At 55.6% G+C, this 26,199-nt stretch overlaps 1 protein-coding gene and 1 long non-coding RNA gene across 15 annotated transcripts in view; both read right to left on the bottom strand.

The window, feature by feature from the left end:
• The window catches only part of LRP8 (LDL receptor related protein 8), a 77,506-nt gene extending 56,512 nt beyond the window's left edge, over nucleotides 1-20,994 (bottom strand). For 3 of the 14 annotated variants that reach the window (XM_073896728.1, XM_073896731.1, XM_073896734.1), the window contains exons 1-2: nucleotides 20,764-20,994; nucleotides 19,869-19,988 (exon numbers count right to left, since the gene is read on the bottom strand). In XM_073896728.1, coding sequence (XP_073752829.1) covers nucleotides 19,869-19,988; nucleotides 20,764-20,890 — 247 coding nt within the window. In that variant the 5' untranslated portion in view covers nucleotides 20,891-20,994. The remainder of the gene's footprint in view (nucleotides 1-19,868; nucleotides 19,989-20,763) is intronic. The other 11 variants (XM_073896729.1, XM_073896730.1, XM_073896736.1 and 8 more) reach the window with 9 other exon arrangements.
• A 3,518-nt stretch (nucleotides 20,995-24,512) lies between these two features.
• LOC141373445 (uncharacterized) lies at nucleotides 24,513-25,986 on the bottom strand. The gene is made up of 3 exons (XR_012379477.1): nucleotides 25,521-25,986; nucleotides 25,046-25,163; nucleotides 24,513-24,690 (listed from the first exon to the last, which is right to left on the bottom strand). It is a non-coding gene; the product is annotated as an uncharacterized lncRNA (long non-coding RNA).
• Between the last annotated feature and the right edge of the window lie 213 nt (nucleotides 25,987-26,199).

Genomic DNA, 26,199 nt, shown 5'->3' with positions numbered 1-26,199 from the left:
GTGCGCGGGATGAATGAGTGAGTGAATGAGCACATGCAATCTCGAGGCTGGGTCTTTTCTATCTATATGGAATTTACAGGCCAAGATCCAAACCATATTCACCATACAGCATTCTGCATATGCAGTCAAGACAATAATCATTAAACCTTTGCTTTAAAAGTCCTTCATTCTTGCATAATGACCTAGGGCTTCAGAGGATCCCAAGTTCTCTCCAGCTGGTTGGCACACCTACATCCTTCCCCCGGCTGCAAAAAACTCCTTTGTGTCCCCTTTCTCCCTTTCTGAAGACACAGAGCTGGGGGCCAGGAGGCCTGGGTTCTGGTCCCAGCCAAAGGGCCATGCAGCCTTGAGCAAGCCACTCACCCTCCCCAGGCCTTTGCGTCACCACCTGTTGGGTAAGCGGTGAGTCCCACTGCTGAGCCCCGTTCTTGCGCTAGTTCATTGTTATGAGCCACGTGTGGGAGGCTGGAGCTGGAGGACAGTGCTAGCACCCAGGCAGATGGCTCCGGGGAAAGGTTCACAATCTGCAAGGCTAGGGAGGGCACCGGCCTCCATCCAGGACGCCGCCTCCTGGCCTTCTCCTCAGGGAACCCTGGGGACATGTGGCCCTGATCTTAGTGTGATGGCCACTTCTGGTCCAAATCCTCATCTCTCCACGGCACCTTGGGGCTTACAAAGCTCTTTGCATACACCTCCTCATTTAGTTCTTACAACCCCCCTGTGAGGCTCAGAGAGGAACAGGATGGGCCAAGGCCAAACAGCTTTCTATCTGCCCAGTAGTCTGCCCTGACGCCACCACCCTAGGCCAGCCCAGCGGCTAGCTGCCTCCTCCACAAAATGGGAAGGACACAGGGTCTGCGGTGAGAGTCCTGAGCTTGCCCTGCCCCGCCGAGCAGCCCTGAAATGGGGTCAGTACTCTCTCAGGAACATCTCCGAGTCACCATGAAAATCCGACAGCATAAAAGATGCCAAAGGCAAGAAAATGCTGGCCGGTGCAGCGGAAAGAACACAGCACAGGGAGTCCCAGAGCCTGAGCTCCAGTCCCAGCCCCTCCACTTTGGCTCTGTGCTTGGGCAGGCCTGGGTTTCCCCATCTGTCAAACGGGGGGACAAGAATCCCAAGCCACCCGCCCCCTGCAGGCCATGTGCATACTTGCCAGAGCCACACAGCCCACCTGTGCATGCCCCCTCCCCGCCCACTCCCCCACCCCCCCGCCGGCCTGGGTTCGTGATCACCACCTCAGCCAGGAGGGGTCGAGAGGTTGCCCCCTCTCGGCACACAGCCCAGCTTGACTTGCTGCCCCTAGCAGCGAGGATGCCTGAAGTGTGCTCAGACAGGTGTGCAGACCCTCCGGGGCATGCACCCAGAATGTGCCCTTGCATATGAGCACATGTGCATACAGAAAGACACACACCGCCCACCTGCACACTCAGATGTGCACCACATACCAAACACACTCAGACACGCATGCCACACTGTGCACATGCCACAGCACCCGGCCGACATAGCCACGCATGCACAGGTGGCTTCATAGGACATTCACACACTACAGACAAATATGCATATATTTTCCTGCTTCTCTTGTGACAGCCAGATGGTGGGATTCTCCCAGAGGGCTACCATTTAATGCTCTAATTAATTAAAAAAATTCTAGGTACCCAAAGCCTGGGTTTGTTCCAAATGTCTCAGGCATGGCACAGCTCAAAGCCAAGGAAGGAAGCAGGTCCAAGGGGGAGGGGCTCCCACTGAACTCAGGAGACACGGTACCCTTACCTGGAGGATTGATACCTAGCCTGGCAAGGGAGGCTGGGCTCAGGGGCCATCTGCTCAGATGTGGGCCTGGCCCTGGTTCCAAGAGTGCCGCATGACCCAGGACAGGGGCAGACCCCTTCACGGCATCCCTGGCAGCCCTGAGGCTGTCCAGCCTCAGTAGACCAGGAGCTCAGTCCCTGTGGAGGCCACTGAGCTCCTGTCAAACCGCACTGCAGTTCTGGGGCTCACATCCAGATCTACACTCACTCTTCAGGGACCCCACTGTGTGACCTCAGGGCACTACGGGAGGACACAGAGTGCAGAGCCACCGCAGTTTGGGGTGTGAGATGGATGAGGTGGAAAGATGATAGGCGGGTCCGCAGGGACGTGCAATGCTCCCTGCCCTCCCACTTACGTGCCTCCAGGGAGGGGGAGCTCACATCTCCCAGCAGCCTGCTCTGATTGGCCCAGAGTCCGTCCTCTCCAGGGTTTCCTGGTGAGCCCAGGCTCTTCTCTGGGCCACAGGGCCCAGTTAGGTCAGGCTGGCGGGGATCGTGCAGCACTCATTCCCCAGGCCTTTCCTCTCTGACTCTCCCAGAGGCACGTGCTTTGCTGCTGAGTGTTTGGGAAAACGCAGCAATAAATTTACCGCCTCACTTATGAGTAATTTGCTGTCAGGAGCTCTGCGTAAGCAGAGGACTGAATTAACGAGGCTTAATTAACATTAATGTTGTGACAGATCTCAACCCTACTCGGAAATCCCCCATCCTTGCAGCCCAGGCCCTTGCCTGCCGCTTCGGGGCTCCTGTGGGAGGTGACAGGCCCACCAGGGAGGGCTCTGGGAGCTGCTGATGGACATGATGGGGGTGGGGGGTGGCTGCTTCTTTCCTAGGATTAGGAGGGATTTGAGATCTGGGGGCTGGAGGCTTGCAGGAGATCAGCATGGGAAGCCAGGAGCCTCTGCAATTCCAATTCCAAAGGAGCTTTCGGGTTAAGTCCTTCATCCCCGCCTGGTGCAGGGGCAAACACATGGACCTCAGAGTCTGAGCGGCCCAGGCTCGAACCTGCCACTCACATGCTGAGTCACCCCACCCCTCTATGCCTCGCCATCCCTGTTAGCAGAGAGACAGGGCATCCGTGGATTCATGAGGTCACACAAAGAGAACAGAGATGTTCTGGGATCTTCATTTCCGCCACTTCCTCCTGAGTGACTACTGGGCCTTGTGGTCATCACCTCCTCTAATGCTTCCATGGTCCTTTGAGGAACGGACTGCTAGTACCATCACCCCCCCCCACAATTGTACAGATGAAGGACTCAAGGCGACCACAACTACCCACTACACTCACTGGAGAGACAGTGGGGATCCAGAGAGCCGTGGTGAGGGAAAGTTCAGGAAGTAGGGCCATGCTGGGGTGGCCACAAGGGCCTGGCAGTAATGTTTGTGGAATCAGTCTATGAATGATGGAGACAGGGGAGAAGTGTGTCCCCCCAGGGGGGCCCGGGAACCTGTTTCTCAACCACTAAGACTTATTAAGCTGCCCCCCGAGTGCCCAGCCTGTGACAGGCTCTGGGGAAGAGAGAAATGCAGTGAAAGGTACATGTCCTGCTCTCAGGATTGGTACCACCGTCTACTCTTGGCTTTCCCCCAGGGCACCCAGCTGAGGTCTGGCACAAGGTGGACACACCATAATTTATCATTAATGATCGCCATTATTAATATTAGTGGGGAGGATAATTCTGACCAGGACCAACTTTAGGGAACAGCAAGAGGCCCAGCTCCCACCCAGCCACCTGACAGCTCGGGCCCTAGGCATTACCCCACACATGTCTCAGGGCACTGACCAGGATGGGCCATGGTAAGATCCCTGGGCTCCAGTCTGGTCTCCAGGTGAGGATGGGCTCTGGGCCTCAGGTTCCCAGGTCTCTCCTGAAGGACTGCCCAGCTGAAGTCTTAGTGTCAAGGATCTGCCTGGGAATAGCGTGGGGAGGAAGGCAGGGGCGGAGGCTGGGACAGGGGTCTACCTGGGATCTACCTCTAGAGTGTAATCCCCACCCGTCCTCAGCCCTGCCAAGCCCCACATACCCCCAAACTCTGCCGCAGCACCCTGCCCCTGGAGGTCTTCCTGGCCCACCCAGCCACCCCTTACCTCCTGACTTGGATATCAGCTGTGATTACTGATAACCCAGAGATAAGTGCAGTGGAGACCCGGCCCTGTCAGATGCCATGGAGGATCAAGGTGGGCTTGGGGGTGTCTCTGGTCTACAAGACTGCTCTAAGGCAGCAGGATCAGCAAGGGGCTCTGTATGGCCCCGGTAGTAGGCCTAGGACCCATGGGGCCTCTCAGGGTAGAATCTGAAAGAACTTTGTTTCTGGAAATAGAAAGAGCTACCATATGAGGAAGTGAGGTCTCCTCTACCCCAGGAGGTATGCAAACAGAGGATCCACTCATTCATTCAACAGGCATTCACTGGACCCCTTCCTTTGGGCTGAGCCCTGCCTGGGGCATGGGGGGTACTAGAAAAGATAGCATGAAACCCAGTCCTGCCTGGAGAAACCCACACTCTAAATAAAGGGATGCTGAAGGTCCCAAACCAAACCTGGAGCAGGCCTGCCCACCACCCGTCAGAGCCTAGAGAAAAATCAACAGGCCTTGGGAAACCTCTGGGAAGCTCAAAGAGGGGGTGAGTTCTGGCCCTGCAGATGTGAGACTGGGCCCCACCTGCTCTGAGCACCCCCCATGGCCCCATGATCCCAAGGGCCTCCAGGTGCACATGCTCTCTTGTCCTCATCCACCCTGACCACAGCTCAGCCCCAGCCACCACCCCCCCAGCACCTGCCCAGCCCACACCCAGTGAGGGCTGGGTAAGTGGTATCCTTCCGGGGAGGGCCCTGCTGACACAGGGTATGGAAAAGGGAGGAGTGGCCATCTGTGCTTGGGCAGGGGCAAGGGCACGGCCATTCCTACGCAGGTAATGGGCCCACCCCTTGCCCATTTTCCTGCCCAGCCGCATCCATACCCCTCTGCCACTGCAGTTCCTGGGGAGCTGGCTCTAAGGAAGCCCAGCAGCCAGACCACCAGCTGCAGCCCCCTCCCCATGCAAACCCCGGCCGCAAAGCACCCTCCCCCCACCCCAGCTCTGCCCGCCTGCGGTGACAGCCTCTTGGCACCAGCTCTCCCCTTCCCTCCATCTGTCAGGAACTGGTGCAGACAGACTGTGAGAACCATAAGAGGAAGTAGCAGCTCTGTTTGGACCCCTCCCCTCCCCCCGCCTCCCCAGCGCTCTCTCCCTACCCCCTACCCCACCTCCGTCCTCTCGTTCCCCCCCCCTCCCCCCCCCCCCCCCCCACTCCTCCCTGGGTCTTCTTTTCCCTTCCATCCGTGCCCATCTTCTCCTACTGATGAAGACACTGACGGAGTGGGAATGGGGAGGAAAGAGGACCGTCCAGCCAGTGACCCCCACTTACGTTCACCACCACACACCACGGCCCCGGCTCGGCCACCCATCTGCTTTCATCCCTCCATCCTGTGGGCCTCTGGGCTCAGTGTCTCCCTCTGTGCAACCGGTGCAGTAAATCCTGCCAGGCCCACCTCCCAGGGGGTACCAGGAGCCCCGAGGCAACACGTGGGAAGGGTCTTGGAAACTGTAGAACCTTGTGTCATCAGCTCCTTCCTATTTAACGTGGGAACACTCCTCTCGGGAGTAGCAAGGCCAGAATGAGACATAAACAAACAGAAAAATGCCTCGAAGAATATAAATGGCAGCAGGAAGGCAAGGCAGGGTCATCAAGGTAACGATCCTCACTGTATTACCGTGAGGGGAGCAGGGAAGAGCTGGGGAGACCGAGGCCCAGAGGCGACAGTCACAAAGCTGTTAGAGGCAGGATCAGAACAATGGCCAGGCGCCCCGGCCCTGTCCATACTGGCACCCCGGCCAGGATGCTCCTGGCTACTCCACACCTGCCAAAGGGGCTCTGGGATGCTCCTGGCTACTCCACACCTGCCAAAGGGGCTCTGGGATGCTCCTGGCTACTCCACACCTGCCAAAGGGGCTCTGTGTCTCCTTGAAATCTCCAGAATGTGGGAAAGGATCAGCTTTTTCCTTATTCTCAAGTGAGCCCTGCCCAAGTGGGGCAGCAGAATCCACAAGTACGGCACAGTCCCACCGCAGACCAGTGGTCCAGGGAGGCCACAGTGGGATGGGGAAAAGGTCTGGATTGGCAGGTGGCAGGGGAGGAATCTAAGGACTTAGCAACCCCCACAAGTGAGGGAGACAGGGGTAGTGACGACTCTCAGGTTCCTAACCAGGGCCGGAGAGGTGCCCATGCTATGCTGTGAACTGGTCTCAGGGGCAGAAGGGGCCCATCCACAGCCCCGAGTGCTTATGTGCTGGGCCGCGGGTCACTGTGGGGTCTGGGAACTGCTACCCTGCTAACTGCAAGACCAAGATGTCTGCAGAGCTGTCACTTGACCTCTAGGCATGGCACATCTGTCTTCACTCTGCACTTCGCTGGGAAGCAGGTCACGGTTACAGGAGGTGGCTTATAGAGCCTGAGAGTGTGCAGCCTGCCAGGTCCCAAGAAGCAGTGGCCCAAGAAGGGACTGGGCCTTACCCAAGGCCTCACAGGATGTCAGTGTCATAGATGGGAAGGGATGCTGAGCAGGTTTGGGGGCTGAAAGTGGGAGGCAGTCTCTCTGAGCAGAGGCCCCAGAGACAGAGTGGGTCACAGGACACAGGTCTGGTCTTCCTGAAAAGGAAGACAGCTTTCCTTAACAGAAATTGCTATCCAGGAACAGAAGAAGCCCTCTGGTCAATTACTGAGCTCCCTGTCCCTGGAGGTATTCAAGCAGAAGTTGGACATCACCTACTCCAACCTGCAAGGCTGCCTTGAGATGGGGTGGGAAGGCTCCTTTGGCCAAACGAGGCTGCAGCTCCAGCCCCAGGAGCCACAGCTCACTCTTCATTCACTGAACACATATCCACCAAGGCCTGCTCTGTGCCGGGCTGGGGACAGTGGGCACCAGAAGGGGGTGGAGCAGAACCAGAGAAACCTCCTCTCTCAACCTTCCCCATCCCCATCTGGAGCAGAGGGTGGTGAGCTAGGCAGGGGACAGAGGATGGAGGCCCTGGCTGCCTGCACCTCACATCACAGGCCTGTGCCCTCCCCTCTAACGGACCCAGCACCCACAACTTCCTGGGCACATCTGGAGCACAGAACAAGGGCTGGGCAGGGTCGGACACAATGCAACCCCCTCCTGCGCCCCACCCCTCCCAGAGGTCCCCGAGGCTCTGGACTCATTTCCTAATGAAGTCCCTGGAAGAACTCTTCCTAATTAAACGAGGACAGTAAGTTCTGGCCTGGGGCCACAGGGAAGAAGCAGGGACAAAGGAGCCTTTTTGGGGGGCTCCCTGACTCCTCCCATTCCACGTGGCAGGGCAGCAGCCCAGCCCAGGAGCGGATTCCTGAAGGACCAACGCGAGATGCGGGCTCAGAGAAGGAGGTCAACACAAACCTAGCAAATCCTGAACTGAACACTGACCATGGCCAGGCACTGCTCTTTGTGCTCTTCCTAAATTATCTCACACGGTCCTCCAACCACCTTGTCGGGGAGATATTGATGCCTCCATTTCACAGATGAAACAAGGGCTCAGAGAGGTGAAGTAACTTGCCTAAGGCCCCCCAGCAAGGAAAAGGTGAAGTATAGACTTGCCCACAGGCTGCCTGGCTCAAGGCTCTGCTGTCATCCCCGTCATAGAGGAGCCTCTCACAGATGACTCAACACTCGCAGGGGCGGTTAGAAGTAGGAGGGCCTGAGGGGTCTTCGCCTCTGTGGCTCCCCCCTATCTGCACAGCCAGCAAAGGTCTGGAGTCAGGCCCGGACCCAGCCAGGGAATCTGAATTTCAAAAGCTGCCCAAAGTGACTCAAACTCCAGATCCAGCCCTAACTCCCTCCCAGCACAGATGGGGAGATTGAGGCCCAGGGAGGGCAGAGACCTCCCCCCATCACTCAGCAAGTCGGTGACAAGAAGAGGCCCACTGAGAGCCTGGGGGGGCTGGCTGTCAATAGGGTTCAGTTAAGCAACAGAGCCCTCTGCTCCCAGCATAGAATCTGCAAATGTGGGGGAGACCAAAGGCCAGGGAGGGGGAGGGCGAGGGGCTGGGAGAGGAAGCAGCAAAGCACAGGGGCTGCAACCACACAGGCTGGCAGACCTCTGTGCCCTGGTGTGGCCCAGTTCCATGGGTCCGTGGTGGGACCCATGAGGCTTCAGGCACAGTGCAAAGGTCAGGAATTACTACTCATTGTACAGAAGTCTGAGGTTCAGCTTTGAGGGACTGGTCCCAGGGCCCCAGCTAGGATGTGGAAGAATTACAGGTGAAACCCAGGTCTGGGGGACTCGGGGAGGGGGGCTGGGTGGCACGCTTATTCCTGCACCCTTGAGAAGTAGGCAGTTGTGGCAGGCAGGGGCCGGGGACGTGAGACCATCACCCACGCCACGGTTACAAAGTCAGCTCTGCCTCGTTCACGGGCATTCAAGAATCAGCCCAGTCAGACTCAGCAAGAAAATAAACCGGCAGAAACCCCCAAGGGGATGTAGGGTCTGCCGATAACCAGTTGGCTCTGGCTTTGTCTATATGGCTTAGGCCACATGCCCTGTGGGAGAGGTTGGATTTCACAGGCCCTGCTCTGGAACTCCTGGCCCAGGGAACAAGGGCAGCTCCTGTACCCCGCACACCTTGGGCCTGGCCATGGCAGACTCGAGCTCCTGTGAACACTCTGGCTCTTAAGGGAAAACAGAAGATACCTGAGAACTGGGTCTGAGAGGGATGCCCTACTCCCAATGAGCAGAAACCCCAAGAGAGGCAGGGACCTGCCACGGTCACTCGGCAAGATGGAAGCTGGGGCGGGGCAGAGGTAGGCCCATCATCTGGGTCGTGGGGTTTTTATCGACCTCAGCCCTCTAGAGGGGGGGCAGGTAGGGACCAGCCTGAGGGCTGCAGGCTGGGGCTTAGTGGGGAGAGGCTGCTGTGGTGTGGCAGGGGGTAGGCTGGGAACAGAGGCTGCTGGCCCCTCTCCAGCTACAAAGAATTCCCTGCCACAAACATCCCGTGGGGAGCTTTGGCTTTGGCTGGGCTCGGCTGCCTTGGTGGGCGTGGGAGGAAGAACATCACCTTGACCCTGCAGCTTTCGTGTGTCCAGAACAGTCACCTGCCTCCTGATACACCCCTGGTCGTGGAGCACACACACCCTACGCACACACACGTGTGCTGGTGCACATGGCTAAGAGAGGCCTCAGCCTGGGGTCCAGGAAGTAGAAGAGGGAGGGCTGAGCGCTGGCCTGAATGTCCCTGGCTTCAGGCCACCAGGAAAGCCCACCCTTGGCCTCCAGCTATTCACTCGAGCAGCTTAACCTGGCCCTGATGGGGGCCTTCCTGCCTCTCATCGGCTGCCAGCTCTCTGATGTGAACCTGGACTCGTTGGCGGAGTAAGGCCCTTTCTGGATAACTAACATGCCAGGCCCCTAGGCCCGCAGCGAACCAGTGCTCCTTGGCCTCTTCTGCTCAGCCAGCACCCCCAGGCCACCCGGGAAGCAGTCACCCCGGGGCCCCCAAAGCAGACGGGAGCAGAGCGAGAGGATTCTTACAGACCCTCCCAGGCCGCGAAGCTGCCTGGCCAGCCTGACTGGCCAGTTGACCTACATCTCTCCTGCTGCCATTTGAGTAGCTGCCGCTCTTGTGTCCTTGGTGGAGGAGAAGAGAAGCTGCTGACAGTCCCTTCGGCTGGGCCGTTCCCTGCGCAGGCATCACAGGCTTGGGAAGGGGAACAAGGAGGGCCAGGTTTTCAGGGCCAGGTTCTGGGCAGAATATCAGCCTGCCTAAAGCTCAGAGTATAAGACCCACACCAGGAACCCCAGCTAGTCATGGGGCTGGGGAGCCTGTTTCTCTCCATTACTCCAGTGCATCCAACCCAATCATGGGCGCAGGAAGAAGGCAGAAGGGCAAGTGGCTCAAGGAACCTGAGCCTCAGGGCTGAGTTCTGGAAGTAGGTCCTAAAAAAATCCAGCTACCCTCCATCTGCCTGCCCAGAATCTACCCACCTATACTTCCACTAACCCTTATCAGGCAGTAAGGAGCTCCAGGGCCATAGGTCCCCCACTCCCAGGCCAGGACTGGCCCTGAGCCAACTCCAAGGAGGAGTCTGCTCAGAGTGCTGGTTGCAGTGCAGGAGGAGCAAGGACCAATGGGTAAAAGGGAAATAAAGTTCAGAGAGGGAGAGACACTTGCCCAGGGTCACTCAGCAAGTTATAGACAGAGACAGAACAACTATTATAATGCTACGGGGATGGATTCTACAAATACATGCAGAAGAATGAAGACTGGTTTTGTTCCCTTTTGTTTTCTTTGGTGGGGGTGAGGAGTCCTTGGGGCCAGAACACAGTTGTCCTTTCTCCTTGCTCTGCTTTGTGGGGCCTGGATCTGGCTACTTTGTCTGCCCTGTGGGGCCAAGATGAGGGGGCCCCGTGTTCAAGGAAGAGGGAGGTGCTATGGGCTGCCTGCCTGGCTGGGAAGGGCTGTGGGGAGTTAGGGGTGTGGTAGTGAGGTAGGGAAGTGTCACCCCGAGATAGCAATATGGCAAGGATGAAAATGGACATGCTCAGCAGTATCTTTCTTAGGAATCCATCCTAAGAACGAATGTACAAAGGTATATAGTGTGAGGATGCATATCCCAATACTGTGTAGAGCAGGAGTAAAAAACAGAAGCAACTAAGCACATGTCCATCAACAGGAGACTGTGTCATTTAAGTTATGGAAGATTCCTGCAATGGATGACTCTCTAGCCCTTGAAAATGATGATGGGACGCTGCTGTAATTGACAAGGAAAGCCATGCTTGGCGTGAGGAGAAAACAATTAGCATTAACATGCCTCATTTTTGTTAAAAGGAAAAAATACATGTGCTCATGCACACCAGCTCACATGCAGAGAAGTACCTCTGGGAGATGCCGCTTCCACGATGGTAGAGCCGAGGTGGGCTGTTAACCTTCCTCTTTTTGCTTTTCTGTATTGCTGGTGTTTTTTCTTAAAATTCCAGGTATAAAATTACTTTTACATAATCAAGGTTATTTCTTTTTTTATTTTTTTTTAAGATTTTATTTATTTGAGAGAGAGAGCACGCACAAGTGGTGGGGGAGGGGCAGAGGCAGCGGGAGAAGCAGACTCCCCGCTGAGCAGGGAGCCTGACAAGGGGGCTCCATCCCAGGACTCTGAGATCATGACCTGAGCCGAAGGCAGACGCTTAACCAACTGAGCCACCCAGGTGCCCCCATGATCAAAGTTATTTCCATTGGAAAAATAAAATCAATTGAGGTGGGTTTCAGCTTCAGCCATGCTTGTCCAGTTCCTCCCACAAGACCCCAGGAAACGCCCCATAGCTTGAGTGGCACTCAGGAAGGGGCCCTGGCTGTGAGCTCCCCATCTGCTGTACCTGGTCTGACCTCTGTGTCCCTGGCAGGACCCAGCCTAGATGCCTACAAGCTGGCCGCTTTAGGGGTGCAGAACTCAGCATACCATCAGGCCCCTCAGAATGCCCTCTGGTGACTGGAAGATTCACCCAGAGAGGCAGGGCCCTGAGGCTCCCGGTTTCCAAGATCCCTCACATCCTCCACACACCTGCCCCTTGGAACATGGCAGGACAGACAGCCCAAAGCCTCTCTGGGGGACTGCCGGTCTAGGTCCATGGGAGTGGTCGTGCGGCCAAGATCCCCTGGTCACTGGCCGTGAGGTGCCACAAGGAACTTTATCCCAGCCGCTATGGAAACAATTTCAGCACCAGCCCTCTCAGCCTATGAGAACCACACAGTATGGCCTTTTTTAGTTTGTGCCTCATGGCTATCCTTGGAAGAAGATAGTGCAGGAGTTAATTATCATCCCCATTTTCCTGATGAGGAAACTGAAGCTTAGGGAAGGCCCAGGGCTCCCCCAGGGCCACACAGCTAGTTGCTGGCAGTGCTGAAGCTGAAACCCACCTCAGGGCCCCAGCTCACGCCTGAGGGCACCCAGGGGACAAAGCTGCTCAAGGGCCGGCAAGAGGGATGCTTGGGGTGCTTGGAGAGGAAGCAAGGCCCCTCGGGCCACTCTGGCTGTTGTTGTGACTGGGAAGTGTAAGCGCTTCTCACTTCCTTTCACTTGTGACAGACTGTGGCCCGACAGGCGTAGCCCAGTCCTGCCACTGACCAACCGGGCTACCTGGAGCAAGTGACCTCACCTCTTTCTTTTGTGAAGTGCCCCAGTGATCCTTCCCTGTCCTGGCTGAGGAGGTCTTGCCTGAGAAAGTCCTCGGCGGCAAGCACACTCACTAACTCCTATTACAATGAACATCAGGATTTTAGAGGAGTTCCCAGCAATCTAGGGGCAGGCAGGGCCTGGCGTGGGAGCCCCAAGCCCCTTCTTGTGCAGGAGCCTATGCCCAGCCCTCATCCTGAGAACACCTCATTCCCTGATCCAGCAGGGAAGAGAGAAGGCAGGGGTGGCAGGGGAGAGGGAAGAGCGTACTGTCCCAACTCAAGAACCGAGGACACTCTGCTTCTGAGGATGGGTACCTGATGAATATGGGGCCGATTTCTGGACACCAGGGCCTTGCTTACAGCTTTCTGGAGCCTGATCTGGAAAAGCCCCCAAGTTTGCAGGGTGAGCACTGGGAAGCCCACATGCACATGCAAGGAGGCAGCCCGGGCCCTGTGTGGCTGCCAAAAAGCCTCTGGTGCTCCGGGTTTCAAGGGACCCAGCTCACAAGACGGAGCCTGACTAAGGTCCCTATCGCAGCTCCCTTTCTGGGCCTCAAGGGCCCCCCCATATGACCAATATCAGCTTCTCACCCTCAAAAGTGGGTGACATTTCCTCAGCCATGTTTATTCATTCACATGCCATCCCTCAAATGCCTCCTCTGTGCCAGGCCTTGTGGTTCACTGCAAATTGCTCAGACACTCCCCCAACAACCTGGAGTTCCTATGATGGGCTATGACATGGGTGCACAAAGCCATGGGCATCTGGTCACAGAAGAGGTTAGAAAGCTAGGGAAGGCTCCATGGAGGTGGCAATGAGCTAGGTGTTGAAGGATGGGTAGTAATCAGTAAGTGCAAAGACCCAGAATCAGGGACACACATGGGAGGTTCAGAGAAATGAAGACCACACCTTGGTGGTCTCAGTGGATGGTCCTGATGACTTGGGCTCTTGAACTTTCCTGGAGAAAGCATCCTTCCACTCCTAGAGCAACTCACCTATATCAGCAATAATTTGCCGGGTCCTCAGTTTCCCTAACTGTATAGGTGGAACAGTAATCCTCACCTCATAGGCAATGGCCAAGAGAGGCCTTGGAAATTGTGGAGGGTCATACCCATGGAAGGTTGCACACAGGGCACCTTATGTTGGTCCTCCACGGGGTCTGCAGAGAGGAGAATCCTTCCCAGGCCAGAAACCTGTAGCCCGGGGAGGCACTGCCGGACATCGCTGCCACTTACCCACTTTCTCTATATCCTCTGAGCCTCAGGCCCTCTGACCCCAAGAGAGTAGACGAGTGCTCAGAGAGGAAGAGTCTGAGGAAGAGTCCAGGCTCCAGAGCAAACAGAGTTGAATCAAATCCTGGCTCTACCACTTAACCCTCAGACATTGCCAAGTCACTTCTCTGTGAGCCTCAGTTTGATCATCTTTAAAATGGGAATAATAAGAAAACAGCTCTCCCAGGGTTGTGAGTAGCAAAGCTAATGAATGCAAATTTGCAACGCGGTGCCAGGCATGGGTTAAGTAGCTGATAACTGTTATGAGTAATTCCCTCCAGGGAACTACTTCTTTTAGAATCCCCAGTGCCTAGCACAAGGTTGGCAGAGCAGACCATGTGGAGGAGGATCTGAGACTGAGACTTGTCCCAAGGACAAGTTGTGGGAGCTCAGGGAACAGGGGGCTGGAGGACAAGGGGTCAGGGAAGGCAATCGGAGGGAGGGGGGCATCTCCACCAGGCCTTCAAAGACTGGGTGATCGGATATGCAAGATCTGTGGGGCCCGAGGTCTGGCTTCCTGGGGACAGAGCTGGCCCAGGGCTCTGACTACTAACCCTGGGGCCAGAGGAGCTTCTACTTGGTTACATCCCTTGAGGTCCACACACCCTCCTGCTTCTTACCCTCGCCCCAGGGGTGCATCTCTCTGCTTCACCTGCTGCCGCTATTTCCCCAAGGAGGGAAAAGCTGTCAAGCCAGCTGCCTGCTGACACCTAGGGAGGATGGGGCCAACCCACCCTCAGGTCTATTGCACTCGGGATCCCTGCAGGCCTGAGAAAGTCAAGGAGCTCATGGAGCAGAACTCTGTCCCAGGAGTGCCCTGTGGGAAGACCCACGGGAGAGTCTTCAAGAGTCTACAGCAAATACTCCCAAGGCGGGCAGGCACCCAGCCCCGGGGGGCTAGCCCTGGATCTAGAAGAGAGGGAAGCCTGGGGCCTGCTGGGCAGAGCCCTGGGTGCTGTAGGGCTTCCTTCCCTTCCCAGGCACAGCCACACCAGCCAGACAGGACAGAAACCAGCCTCAGGACCAACACAGGGCCTGAGGGAAGCCATCCTCTGCCTCTCTCAGGGCCCCAGGCCACTCATCCACTGAGACCAGTCAGGCCTGTTTGATTTCATTTCTTCCCTCAGCCCCTCCCTGGGCACCTCTCTGCCACTTCCAGGTCCCTCTGAATGGCCTTGGGACCATATCCACCATGGCTGGGCAACCAGCTGCCGGGACCTTCAGACATCTGGCTAAGCAAATGGGGTCAGGGGAAGCAGGGGTGTCTTGGGTGGCCCACAGAGGGCCCCCCAACAGTCAGGTACCTAGAGACCTCAGTGAAGCTCCTCCCTCCAAGAGCAATCACACCTATTACCATTCATTGAATACCTGCAGCTCACCAGGCACATTATTTCCTTTAATCCTCACAGTATCTTTGGGAGGGAGAGACATTATCACCCCAAAGACCTATCAACAAAAGGTCACAGCTGGGAGAGAAAACCTTGTGTGTCTCTTCAGGGCCCCATTGAGTTATGATTTCAACACAGCTCCCTAAGTCCCTTTGCTCTCTCAACTCCTGTATCTTGGCCTTGGGGCTAGAAGGTAGCAGGGAGGGCTTCCTAGAGGAAGTGACACCTGCACTGAATCTTCTAAGATGGCAATAAGAAGGTTGCCAGCGGAGGGAACAGAAGGAGTGTCCCAGGCAGATGGAGTGACACGTGCAAAGGCCTGGAGGTGCGAAGCAGAAGGAAGGCCAGAGTGAGACAGAAGCTACAGTTCGGTGTTGCAGGCTCATAGGAAGAGGCTGGAGGGGAGTGGCAACAGGAGTGGTCACAGAGTGCCAAATGCAGAGAAGTCTAAGTTGCCTTTATCCTGTGGGTATGTGGGAGGCTCAGGAAGACTCTGAATGGTGGAGTTGCCTGGTCAGATAGGAAATCACAGTTCAGAGAGGAGTAATACTGTGGTCCAACGCCTCCATCCAAAAAGGAGATGAAGCTGGGCCTGGGGTCAGGAGTGTGAGAACGGGGGCTGAGGCCAGGCAGCACTCTGAAGGCTGGATGCCGGCTGCAAGCCCTAGCTGGGCGCTGTGGCCAAGCTTTAATATTTACAAGGCTGCTTCCCAGCAAGCCTCGGTGCTCCTGCAGCTCAGCGTTGCCCAGCTAATGAACTCTCAGCCATGGGAGACTGCGCTGCACCCACTCTTTATTAAACCTGGCATGGAGAGCTGATGGCGGGTGGGAGAACAAGGGCAACCTAAAGAAGCCTGAACAAGGTGGAGGAATTTGAGCACAAAACCAGTCTACCTGTATCCCCAGCCTGGTCATAAAGAGAAACACGGAGTTCTTTCCAGAGCTGGGGAGGGCATGGGGGGAGGCTTGATGTCATCTCAAGAGGGAGAAATGGAGATCCGCAAGGACTTGCTGGAGACGGCACAGGTGCCAGAGTTGGGCGCCTGCGTTCACACCCCAGCAATTTCACTTAAAAATCATACACCTGGGGCGCCTGGGTGGCTTAGTCGTTAAGCGTCTGCCTTCGGCTCAGGTCATGATCCCAGGGTCCTGGGATCGAGCCCCGCATCGGGCTCCCTGCTCGGCGGGAAGTCGGCTTCTCCCTCTCCCACTCCCCCTGCTTGTGTTCCCTCTCTCACTGTGTCTTTCTCTGTCAAATAAATAAATAAATAAAATCTTTAAAAAAAAAATCATACACCCTTGTGCTAGTTTCTAAACTGCTCCGTCCCTTTGTAAAACGGTGCTAATGCGGATATTTCAGAGACCTGCTCCATTTTATAGAAGCCAGGAGTTCAAGGTGACGCGTATAGAATCTGAGTATGCGGGGCGCCTGGGTGGCTCAGATGGTTAAGCATCTGCCTTCGGCTCAGGTTATGATCCCAGGGTCCTGGGATCGAGCCCCACATCCGGCTCCTGGCTCAGCGGGGAGTCTGCTTCTCCCTCTGCCTCTCTCCCTGCTCATGCTCGCTCGCTCTCTCTCTCTGTATCTCTGTGTCTCAAATGGATAAATAAAATCTTAAAACAAAAAAAAATCTGAGTACGCCTGGGACAACACAAGTACTCGGTAAGTGTTCGTTGTTGTTACTCTGGGAGCAAAGGGCTGGCCAGAGACCAGAACCCTGTCTCTGCCCCCCAGACACTAAGGAGCAACAGGAAACAGGTCAAGGAGCCAACTGGCCTACGTGACCAGGTCCACAGCCGGGGATCCCACGCCACTTTGACTGGCTGGGCTGCCCTTAGGCTTCCTTGAGCCTGGCCCTCAGGCTTCCAACCTTTTCCTCCACTTTGAAGGTCTTTTGAATCTGGAACTGAAGCCCCACGAGCATTTCACTTCCCCCATCCTCCCAGCTCTATCGGTGTCTCCAGTAAGTGCCAAGTCCCACCCACTGTGGATAAAGATCAGGGCTTAGCGGCCCTTCATTTGAATTCTTGCTCCAACCCTGAGGAGCTATGTGACTTTGGGGGGAGTCATTTCACCTCTGTGAACTCCTGTTTCCCACTCCATAATACGGGGACCGCACCAACTATCTTTAAATGGTAAGCCTTGTGGGAATGATATTAGTTATCATCTTTCAAGGCCTGGCTGGCTTAGCTGTCTCCTCCTCCAGGAAGTCTTCCTTGGCTTCCTCAATATAAAAACTTCCTCCCTCTAGCCTCCATCAGCATTTCGTATTCTTAGGCTGCATTCTGGCCCCTTTGGGAGCTTGCACTCATTTTGCCTCACCCAGACTTCACTTACAAATTGCAATGCCCCCATTTTGCAGGCCCAGAGAGGTACAGAGGTGGTTGGTTCAGGCTCTCTCATAGGGTAGAAGGGTGGGAGTGCCAAAGGAGGGTATCAGATATAAGGCAGAGAGGCTGCTCAGGGAGGAGACAGCAGACTTGAGGAGAGGGTAGTTCAAGGAAATGCAGTTTGGGCAGGCAGCCCAGCATGGGGTGGGGGGTGGGGGGAGCTCCCCACATGGGGAAGGAGGGGATGATGAAAGACCACTTTCAAACACAGAGTCCAACATAGCCACCCAAAGACCCCACCCGCATTCTTCAAGATTTCTCTTTGTGGCTCCTGGGGTCCCTATCTAAGGGGCTCATCCATTCCCTTCTCTTCGCCAACCCTGTCTGAAGACTTCCCACACATACAACCTACGATGGAGGGACAGCGGCCCCATTTGGCAGACGAGGAAACCAGCTCAGAAAAATTAAGCCATGTAGGACTGGTACGAACCAGAGCTCCCACCCTTTCCACTCCAAGCCCTCAACCTCATTTGCTTTTGTTCACTAACTCTGCGCCTGTGACTCTACCCCCTCCATCTCAGAAGGAAAGCAGGAGCCCCGATTGGCCATGAGAGCTCCCCTGGTCCCGTCAGGGGTCACCCGGACACCTGCTACTTCACTTCTCCATGGAGGGCTCACATGGAGATGAGAAGCAACAGGCCCAACATGCAGAGCATGGCTTTCTAGCTCCTGGATCACGCTCTTGGGTCCTTCCACGTCACGCTCCCTGCTGTCTGTGTTAAGAGGCACGTGGACATCCTGACCAAGTTCTGTCACTCTCAGCTGTGTGACCTTGGGCAAATCACCCAACGTCTCTGAGACAGCATCCCTATCTACAAACGGGGATGACAAGAAAAAACCCTCACAAGACTGTTGTTATACGGAGCCAGGAAGATAAGGTGAAACCAACCCAGAATTGCAGTTTCTATTTCCCCGCCTCATCCTTGGCACTCCCACTGTAAGAGGATTACAGAACAACTCCCAGGGGTGAGACTCCCTATAATATTTTACCCCAGCACTGCCATTTTCATCATTGCAACAGCACCAGGGAATCAATGATGAGGTTATGATTAGGCTTCTTGAAGCATTAAATTCAAGCTTCTACTTAGCAGGTCAATAACTGTGGAGCAAGTAGCTTAATCTCTCAGCGCCTCAGTTTCTTTAGCCTGTGAAATCGGCCCGCTGAGAAGAGTGGAGGAGTTTATGTGAGATAAGCGCTCACCACGGGACTGGCACATGGCAAACAGTCAGCACGTGTGAGTGGTGTGACTTCCAATGACACTACTAGAACTGGTCCTCAAAAACAAGCCAGGAGGGCGCCTGGGTGGCTCAGATGGTTAAGCGTCTGCCTTCGGCTCAGGTCATGATCCCAGGGTCCTGGGATCGAGTCCCGCATCAGGCTCCCTGCTCCTTGGGAGCCTGCTTCTCCCTCTGCCTCTCTCTCTCTCTCTCTGTCTCTCATGAATAAATAAATAAAATCTAAAAAAAAAAAAAAATAAAAAGCCAGGAATCATGAGCCCAAGTGGTCAGGTGAGGAAATGAAGACAGGAGGGGGAGATGTGCCCAAGACACAGAGCCAACCCTGGACTGCGTCTGAGAATGAATCCAGAGGCTGACTGGTAAGCCCATAGACAAACCTCAAGGACTCAACAATACCTGTCCAGGTGTCCCTCTACCCCTCCTGCCACTGTGTGGTGCTGTGGATCTGTCCACCTGTTGCCCTCCTGCAGACCCGGTGCTCCCTGGCCTGTGGGGTAGGCCCCTTCTCCAAAGCGCCCCAGGCCTGGCACTGAGCAAGCACTCAGTAACCATGAGTATGACCACCCGCGTCTGTTTCTAAAGAGTCCTGTTTTTCTGTTCCTGGAGCTACACTCCTTCACAGCAACTGCCTACCAACTCACTTCTGCCCCCACAAACATCTGAAACCACAAGCACCGCAAGAAAGAACCTGCAAAGCTGTAGGGCCCGGGTGTACAAGCGGCACCACACTAGGCAAAGGCGGGTCAGCCACGTGCACACCACCACCAACTGAAGGCTCACGTGCAGCCTCGGAATCCTTGGGCCCTCTCCAGGAAGCAAACTCTTTCTCCTGGAGCCCTGCTTCCTGGTCTGCCCCATGACTCATGCCCGCGCCGGGCCAGCAGGAGAGCGTGGTCCGCTCACCAGGGTGGCACAGAAAACTCTACACCGTGACTAGGCAGAAAAGCAGAGGGAGCCAGCCAGCGCCCGGGCCTCACAGGCACTTACTTCCCAGAAGAAGCGCGCGGGGGTGTGGCCGGGGCGGGGCCAGGGCAGGGTCCTTATATCCCCGGCGCCAGAAAACTGCACACCCGCCCGCTCCACGATTGGCCGCTCTGGCCACGGGGGCCTATGGGGTGGTCCTCGCTTGGCCAATCAGGGGCCCCGGGGAGCCCATTCATTCACGAAAAAAAAAAAAAAACCAGCAAGGCGAGGCCCAGAATTGCCTAGAACTTTGAAACACCCGCGCGTTCCGTGGGGCAGACGCAGGAGTCCAGGAGGGCTAAACGCAGGAAGCTAGACGCTTGCAGGGACGGTCGTGTCCCTGCCCACAGTTCCGGTCCGGCAACCCGGGCGTACCGCACCCTCCGCCTGGGCCACACCAGCCCCGGGCTCTGCCCCGGACCCCAATAGGACACGCTGGCCGCCCAGCTCACGCTGGGTCGCTAAGAGCCACCCAGCGCTGAGGAAGGAGGCGCCAGGGCAGCTTCCTGGCAGTGAGGTCCAAGCAGGTGGCCGGCACCCCCCCTCCCCGCCCCTTTCCCTTTCTCCCCAGCCGGCCACTCACGGCAGTCGTCCTCGTCGCTGTTGTCCGAGCAGTCGTCGTCCTCGTCGCATCTCCACACGGAGGGGATGCAGCGCTCATTCCGGCACCGGAATTGGTCCTCTTCGCACTCTTTGACCGGCCCTGCTCGGGGGAGAGGGGGGTGTGAGCCGGATCCGCGGACAGTGCAGTCCTGGCCGCGGGGAGGGCTCTACTGGGGTGAAGGAAAGGAGGCGATGATGGAGCCAACGACCTCGGGGGCCTCGCGCGCCCTCGATCCGGAAGGAGGGCAGAATGGTAATGCGATGGCGGGCTGCTCCGTGGCACTAGAGGCCAGACACAGTCGGTGTCACACGACTTGGGTACACCCCCATTTAGAACACTCACCCGCACTCACGGCCCATAGTCAGAGATCTACGCAGACGCAGCCCCACAAGGAGCCCCCGAACACGCCGCGACACACGCACTGGGCGCTGCGGGCATAACCCCCTCGCACGCAGCCCCTCTTTCTCCGCCGCGCGCAGGGGTCGCCGGAAACGCATTGTCAGGCGGGGAAGTCGCCCGGCTCAGCTCACCGCCGCCGCGGAGCGTGCGTGTCAAATAAATCTCGCTGGCTAGAATCACGCAGCCCACCCGAAACCATCAATGACCACCTCCCACCCTTCACAAAGTTCCCCGCCCGCCTGGCCCCCACTGGGCCCATCCCCCAGGAGCAGGTGCCAGAAGGCAGAGCCAACGACACCGGGAGCCATGGGGGCGGGGGTCGAGGGCAAATTAAAGGAGAGCTGGGTCCCAAGAAGCCTATCCCACCCAGGCCCGGGCTCGGGGATCCCAGCGCACCCCGCAACCCGGTCGCCGGGCCGCGCTTTGTTGGCGGCTCCCGCGGCGCAGAGCCGGGCGGGGAACCAGCCTCACGCACCTTGGCCGCCGCGCTGTGGATCCGCCGCCGCCGCCGCCGCCGCGAGACGTTGGAGCCGCAGCAGCAGCAGCAACAGCAGCAGCAGCGGCGCCAGCGGCCGGAGCGCGCCCCGCTCGGGGCGGCCCATGGCGGGCCCCGGGCTCCGGCCGGCGCGCCCCGCGCACCCCGTGCGGCTGCAGCCGCCGCGCCTCAGCCCGCCGAGTCCTTGCCGCGGCGCCGGGGCTGCCGCTGCCCCCGCCGCCGCCGCCACCGCTGCCGCCCGCCCCGGCTCCTCGGCTGCATTTCAAGCAGGTTCGGTGACGCTCGGCGGCGGGGCGGGCTCAGGCTGGGCGCGCGGCCCCGGCCCTGGGCGGCCGCCGCCGGCGCGCGCGCCCCCTCCCGCTGCCGCCTCCGCCCCCACGCTCCTCCGCTGCCGCCTCTCCCTCCTCCCTCTTGTCCTTGGTCCACTCCTCCTTAAGCTGGCGCGCGGTGACCCAGCTGAGGACCAGCTTGCGGGCTGGGCGCTGCAGATGCTGAGATGAGCCGGGCGAGGTCCCTGCCCCAGAGGTAGCAGACAGGCCAGGGGAAGCAGCACTGGGTGCCTGGAGGAGGTGACAGGCTAATAGAAGGCTGAGGGGTGCGTAGGAGTAAACCTGGGTGGGAGGGGAGATGTTCCCTGGTGCACAGGTCTGCTCAATGTGCACATGGGGCAGAGGTGGTGGTGGTGGATAAGGGTCAGCATACCGGGACGTGTGAGATCAGGTAGAAGCTCGGGGAGATGCACTGGACCTCTGCGCCCCTCATCCGCTACCAACCAGATACAATGCATGCTTGTAGCTGGTTAATGTGCCCATGTGCCTCTGTGCATGTTACATGGTCATGTGACCATGGCTGAGGATGTGAGGCAGGTGGCTTGGGCCTGGCACACAGACTTTATACATTCATCCTCGTCAGCATTCTCCATCAGGCAAAGGGGCGATCAGGAGCACCTGCAGGACAACACCTAGTCTTTGCTGTGATAGAGAAGGGAGGGCTGGGGGAATCCACAAAAGGGATGTGTTATAGGGAACACACGCCCAGGGCCTCTGTCTACTCTTTGAATAAAGGAAAAGTCCCCTTCTCTGGAAGGTCACAGGCCCACCTCGCCCATGGCAGGGTGTGGGGAGCAGACTGGGGACTAGGTTTTCCCTGCCTGCTGGTAAGTGAGGCTGATCCAGCACAACCTTCTTTGGAGAATGAGGTTCAAGGGCATCGGCCACTAAAAGAGACAGACTCGCAGGTGTCTGGGCCCAGTGTAGGTCCACCCTCCCATCTCCTCCTGCCACTTCACCTCCATGGCAGAGGGGCAGAAGACGTTAGTTTTGGGAGCTGTTAGTTCCAAGCCTGAAAGCCACTGTTACTGAGCCCTATTCCTTCCCACAAAGGGCAGCCCCTTGGCAATGGCTGTGGCTACCTCATAGGAGAGGGGTGCAGACCCCAGAGAGCCCAGTAGGCATTCGTGCCATTAGCCCTTCTAGCCTTTGTTCATTCAGTCATTTAACAAGTATATCCCAGCCCTGCTCTGTGCCAACCCTTCCTGGGCCTAGGGGTGCCAAGGTGAATCAGACAAGGTACAAGTCCTGGTGAAGTCCCTGACTGGTGGGAAGACAGACCATCCACACACAGGCAATGAACTACATGCACGCTTTCAACAAAAACTTATGGAGCACCCACTTTGTGCCCAGCATTATCTGAGGCCGGGGGATACCGTGTAGAAATATAGGAGGTCCCTCTTTGTTCTCCTGCAGCTTACGACTTACCTGGGAGAGACAGACACAAAAGAAAACAAATAGATAATTTCAGATCTCCATAACTGCTATGAGAAAAAATAAAACAGGGTGATATGAGGTTAAGGTTAACCTTCACAGGTTATTTCCCATCACTGGTTCAGTTTCTTCATCTAAAGAAACTGGTTCCCACCTCTGGTTCAGTTGCCTCATCTAAAATGGGAATGATGACAGAACTCATCTCACAGGGCAGTGAGGATTATAGTAGATGAAATTATGTATGTGCACCATGAAGCATACAGTTGGTACATAATAACTTAGTTATGTTCTATTATTCAAACAGAATTCCCTGTTCAAAAACCCTTGGTGACTTCCCAACACTCAAAGAATAAAGATTGAGTACAGGTGTTCATTGACCTCCCCTTCCAAAGGGGGACCTTTGCTCATATAGTCTCCTGCAGATCCAGTTGTCAAGATGGGCAACTCCTCGTTTCTCAACAGTCCCTCATCAGAGGTTCTCCAGGCTCCTCTCAGTCCCCAGCCAATGTGGGCCACTTCCCTATCTCCCTAGTCAGCCTGTGACCTCCCTGAGGACAGGAAGCCGCTGTCCTGCATTTCTGGGTCTCTGGCATGGGACACATTTGACCAATATTTGTTTCTGCCTTACTGAAGGTTCTGTACCCCTGGGAGGACTATGTCATCCTTATTTTCAGAGGATAAGTACAAGGCCTGGCACATAACAAGCATTAGATAAATGATGGCTAAATACTTGAAAAAGTTAAAAGGGCAAGTCAAATATATATATATATTATATATATATCAAGTAATAATAATAGGTACTTCTTAACTGCACACTTGCTGGGGGTCAGGCACCATCCAAGTGCTTTATTTTTTTCTTTTAAGGCTTTTATTTATTTATTTGTTAGAGAGAGAGAGAACGAGAGAGAGCAGAGAGCACAAGCAGGGAGTGTGGGGAGAGGGGTAGAGGGAGAGGGAGAAGCAGAGTCCCCTCTGAGCAGGGAGCGCAAGATCATGACCAGAGCCAAAGGCAGAGGCTTAACGATTGAGCCATCCAGGCGCCCCATCTAAGTGTTTTAAATGCTTTAACCCATTTAGTTCTTATGAGGCAGGTTGTATGTTTATCCCATTTTACGGATGAGCACACTAAGGAATGGGGAGGTCACACAGCTAGTAAATGGCAGAGCTAGCATTTGAACCCAGGTGACAGAACGGGGAATTTTTCAGGGCACATAAATTGGTTAATTCCAATGAGGGGCAAATGGAGAAAGCCCAGCTCTTGGCAGATGCCAGACACCAAAGGGAGAGTGAGGTATAACTTCTGCTGCCTGAGTGCCTTGTCCCCACCTGTACTCTCTCTCCATTCTGGGCTGACTCGAGCATATAGGCCTTGTTGCCCACTTCTGGGTTTCCAAAGAAAATCCCCAAACCCAACCCCAAGTGCAGTGGATTCCCCATGAGACCGAAACAGGTGACCTTCTACCTGCTGTCCGCATGGCCCTGTGCCCCTCCCAAGCCTCCATGTCCTGCTTCCAGAAATGCCAGGGGCCCAATCCATGCACACTCCACTCCCTCACCCTGGCCCCCCAAGAACTGGAGCCTTAGGCTTTTGTGAGTCTATACCCTCTGCCTAGAACACTCGTGCACTGGTTGACTTCTATTTCATCCTTTGGGCCTGAGCTCAAATGCCTCTTCCTCTGGGAAGCCTTCCAGTCTCCTCTAGAGAGGTCGCAGCCAGGGCTTTCCAGAAGACCTTCTGTATACACTTTCCCAGGCTCCCTTGACTGGCCGTATGTCAGGTGAGGGGCATGGATAAGCAAGACTATGTCCTTGCCTTTGAGAATCTCTGATCTGGGGCCAGACAGTGAGTGTGCAGGGTAATAAGAACCTCAGATGGGGCTACTCAGGATGTCAGATTCCCAGATCCAGGTACCCAAGGCTATGTCACCCACCCAGCTAGGGTAACAGACCAGCGACCTCAGCTAATCACAGCTGAGCTGTAAGGGCAGCAGAGCCCTCCCACTGTCCATGACCTTCACTTTACAGAAGTCTAGCCCAAATCCTTCATGCTGCACTGTGCTGATCGCCCATTTATCTTTGCCACTGTTGCTCTGTATTTCTTTCTCTTTCTCTCTCTTTCTGACTAGACAGAGTATCTTCATTCCTGTAAAAAAAGGGATTCTAATTCATTACGTGAACTTTATATAGATCCAAACTGCTAGAGTTTAAATCACTTGCTAACTGTATGATCTGGGTCAAGGTGTCTGAATTCTCTGTGCCTCAACATCCTTATCTATGAAATGGGGATGACAGTGTTACCTAACAGTATTAATTATCTATGACTACATAACAAAATACACCAAAAATTAGCAACTTAAAACAACAATAGATATTTATTATCTCTCACAGCATCTGTGGGTCAGATATCTGGGAGGAGCTCAGTTGGGTCACAATGTTAGCGGGACTGTGGTCTTCTGAAGGTCTAACTGAGGCTGGAGGGTCTGGGTTGTCTCACTCACGTGGTTGGCAAGTTCATGTTGGCTGTTGGCAGGATGACTCGGTTTTTCACCACTCGAATTTCTCCATGGGGCTGCTTGAGTGTTCTTACAACATGGCGGCCGGCTTCCCCCATAGTTACTGATTCAAGAGAGAGACAGAGAAAGCAAGGAGGAAGTCACAATGTCTTTTTATGATCTAACTATGGAAGTTGCACTACATCATTTCTGCAATATCCTACTGGTTACCCAGGTGAGCTCTCCTCCATGTGGAAAAGGCCCATACAGGAGCATGACAGCCAGAAGGCAAAAATCACCGTGGGGCTCTTGGAGACGGGTTGCCACACTATCTCAGAATTAGTGAGGATGAACTAAGCATATATAAAGTTCTCAGAAGAGTTTTCAGTACATAGCACACCCTGTATGAGACTTTGCTATTGTTGTTTTTGTTTCTGTAAGAGTAGGGAGTACGCACTGCATAATGATTATCTACAATTACCAGGAACATCATTGCTGTTAGCTGCAGAACCCCTTCATTACGCAGATGAAGACACCCAGGACCTGAGAGGATGAAGGCGTTCCAGGGTTTCACAGCAGACCACAGGCAGCGCAGGACCAGTCCAGCCTGGGTTTCTTGCCTCTTGGTCATGTGCTCTGAGGAGAGCTGGAGTCACACCTCCCTCTTTCACTGCCTTGCTGTTGGACACTGAGAAGGTACCTTTCCTTCTCAGGGCTTGGTGTCCCTGTCCCTCACATGAGGGGTTGGACTAGGTCAGTATTTTCCATGACCAGTCCTTCTCACCCTCCCTGAATGACTTCCTCCCTTTTCACTTACTTCCTCTCCTGTCAGCCTCAATTTTCCTTTAAATCCTTTCACTTAATAAACTTAGCTTCATCCTAAGCAATAATCTCCACGAAATCACAGGTTTGAGATGCTAATTGTATTTTTCCAATACACATTAAAGAACCTCATGGCTATTCCAATAAACAGTGCTCCTCTGTCCATCCATCCAGATGGGTCTTGCTTCTCTAAGGGTCCCCAGCTCTGTGTCCTTCATTTAATGTGGGGGGAAAGGATGGAGGGCAGGAGCCCTGACCGCTCCATCCATGACAATGAGTTCCTCAAGGCGACCTGGAGGCCGCCCAGGACCTGGGTGCCCACTGCCTGAGTCAAAGGG

The sequence above is a fragment of the Callorhinus ursinus genome, unplaced genomic scaffold, assembly GCF_003265705.2.
Source record: "Callorhinus ursinus isolate GAN/ISIS: 27379988/994484 unplaced genomic scaffold, GSC_fseal_2.0 scaffold9, whole genome shotgun sequence".
Classification (NCBI taxonomy): Eukaryota; Metazoa; Chordata; class Mammalia; order Carnivora; family Otariidae; genus Callorhinus; species Callorhinus ursinus.
This window is presented reverse-complemented; position numbering and strand designations above follow the sequence as displayed.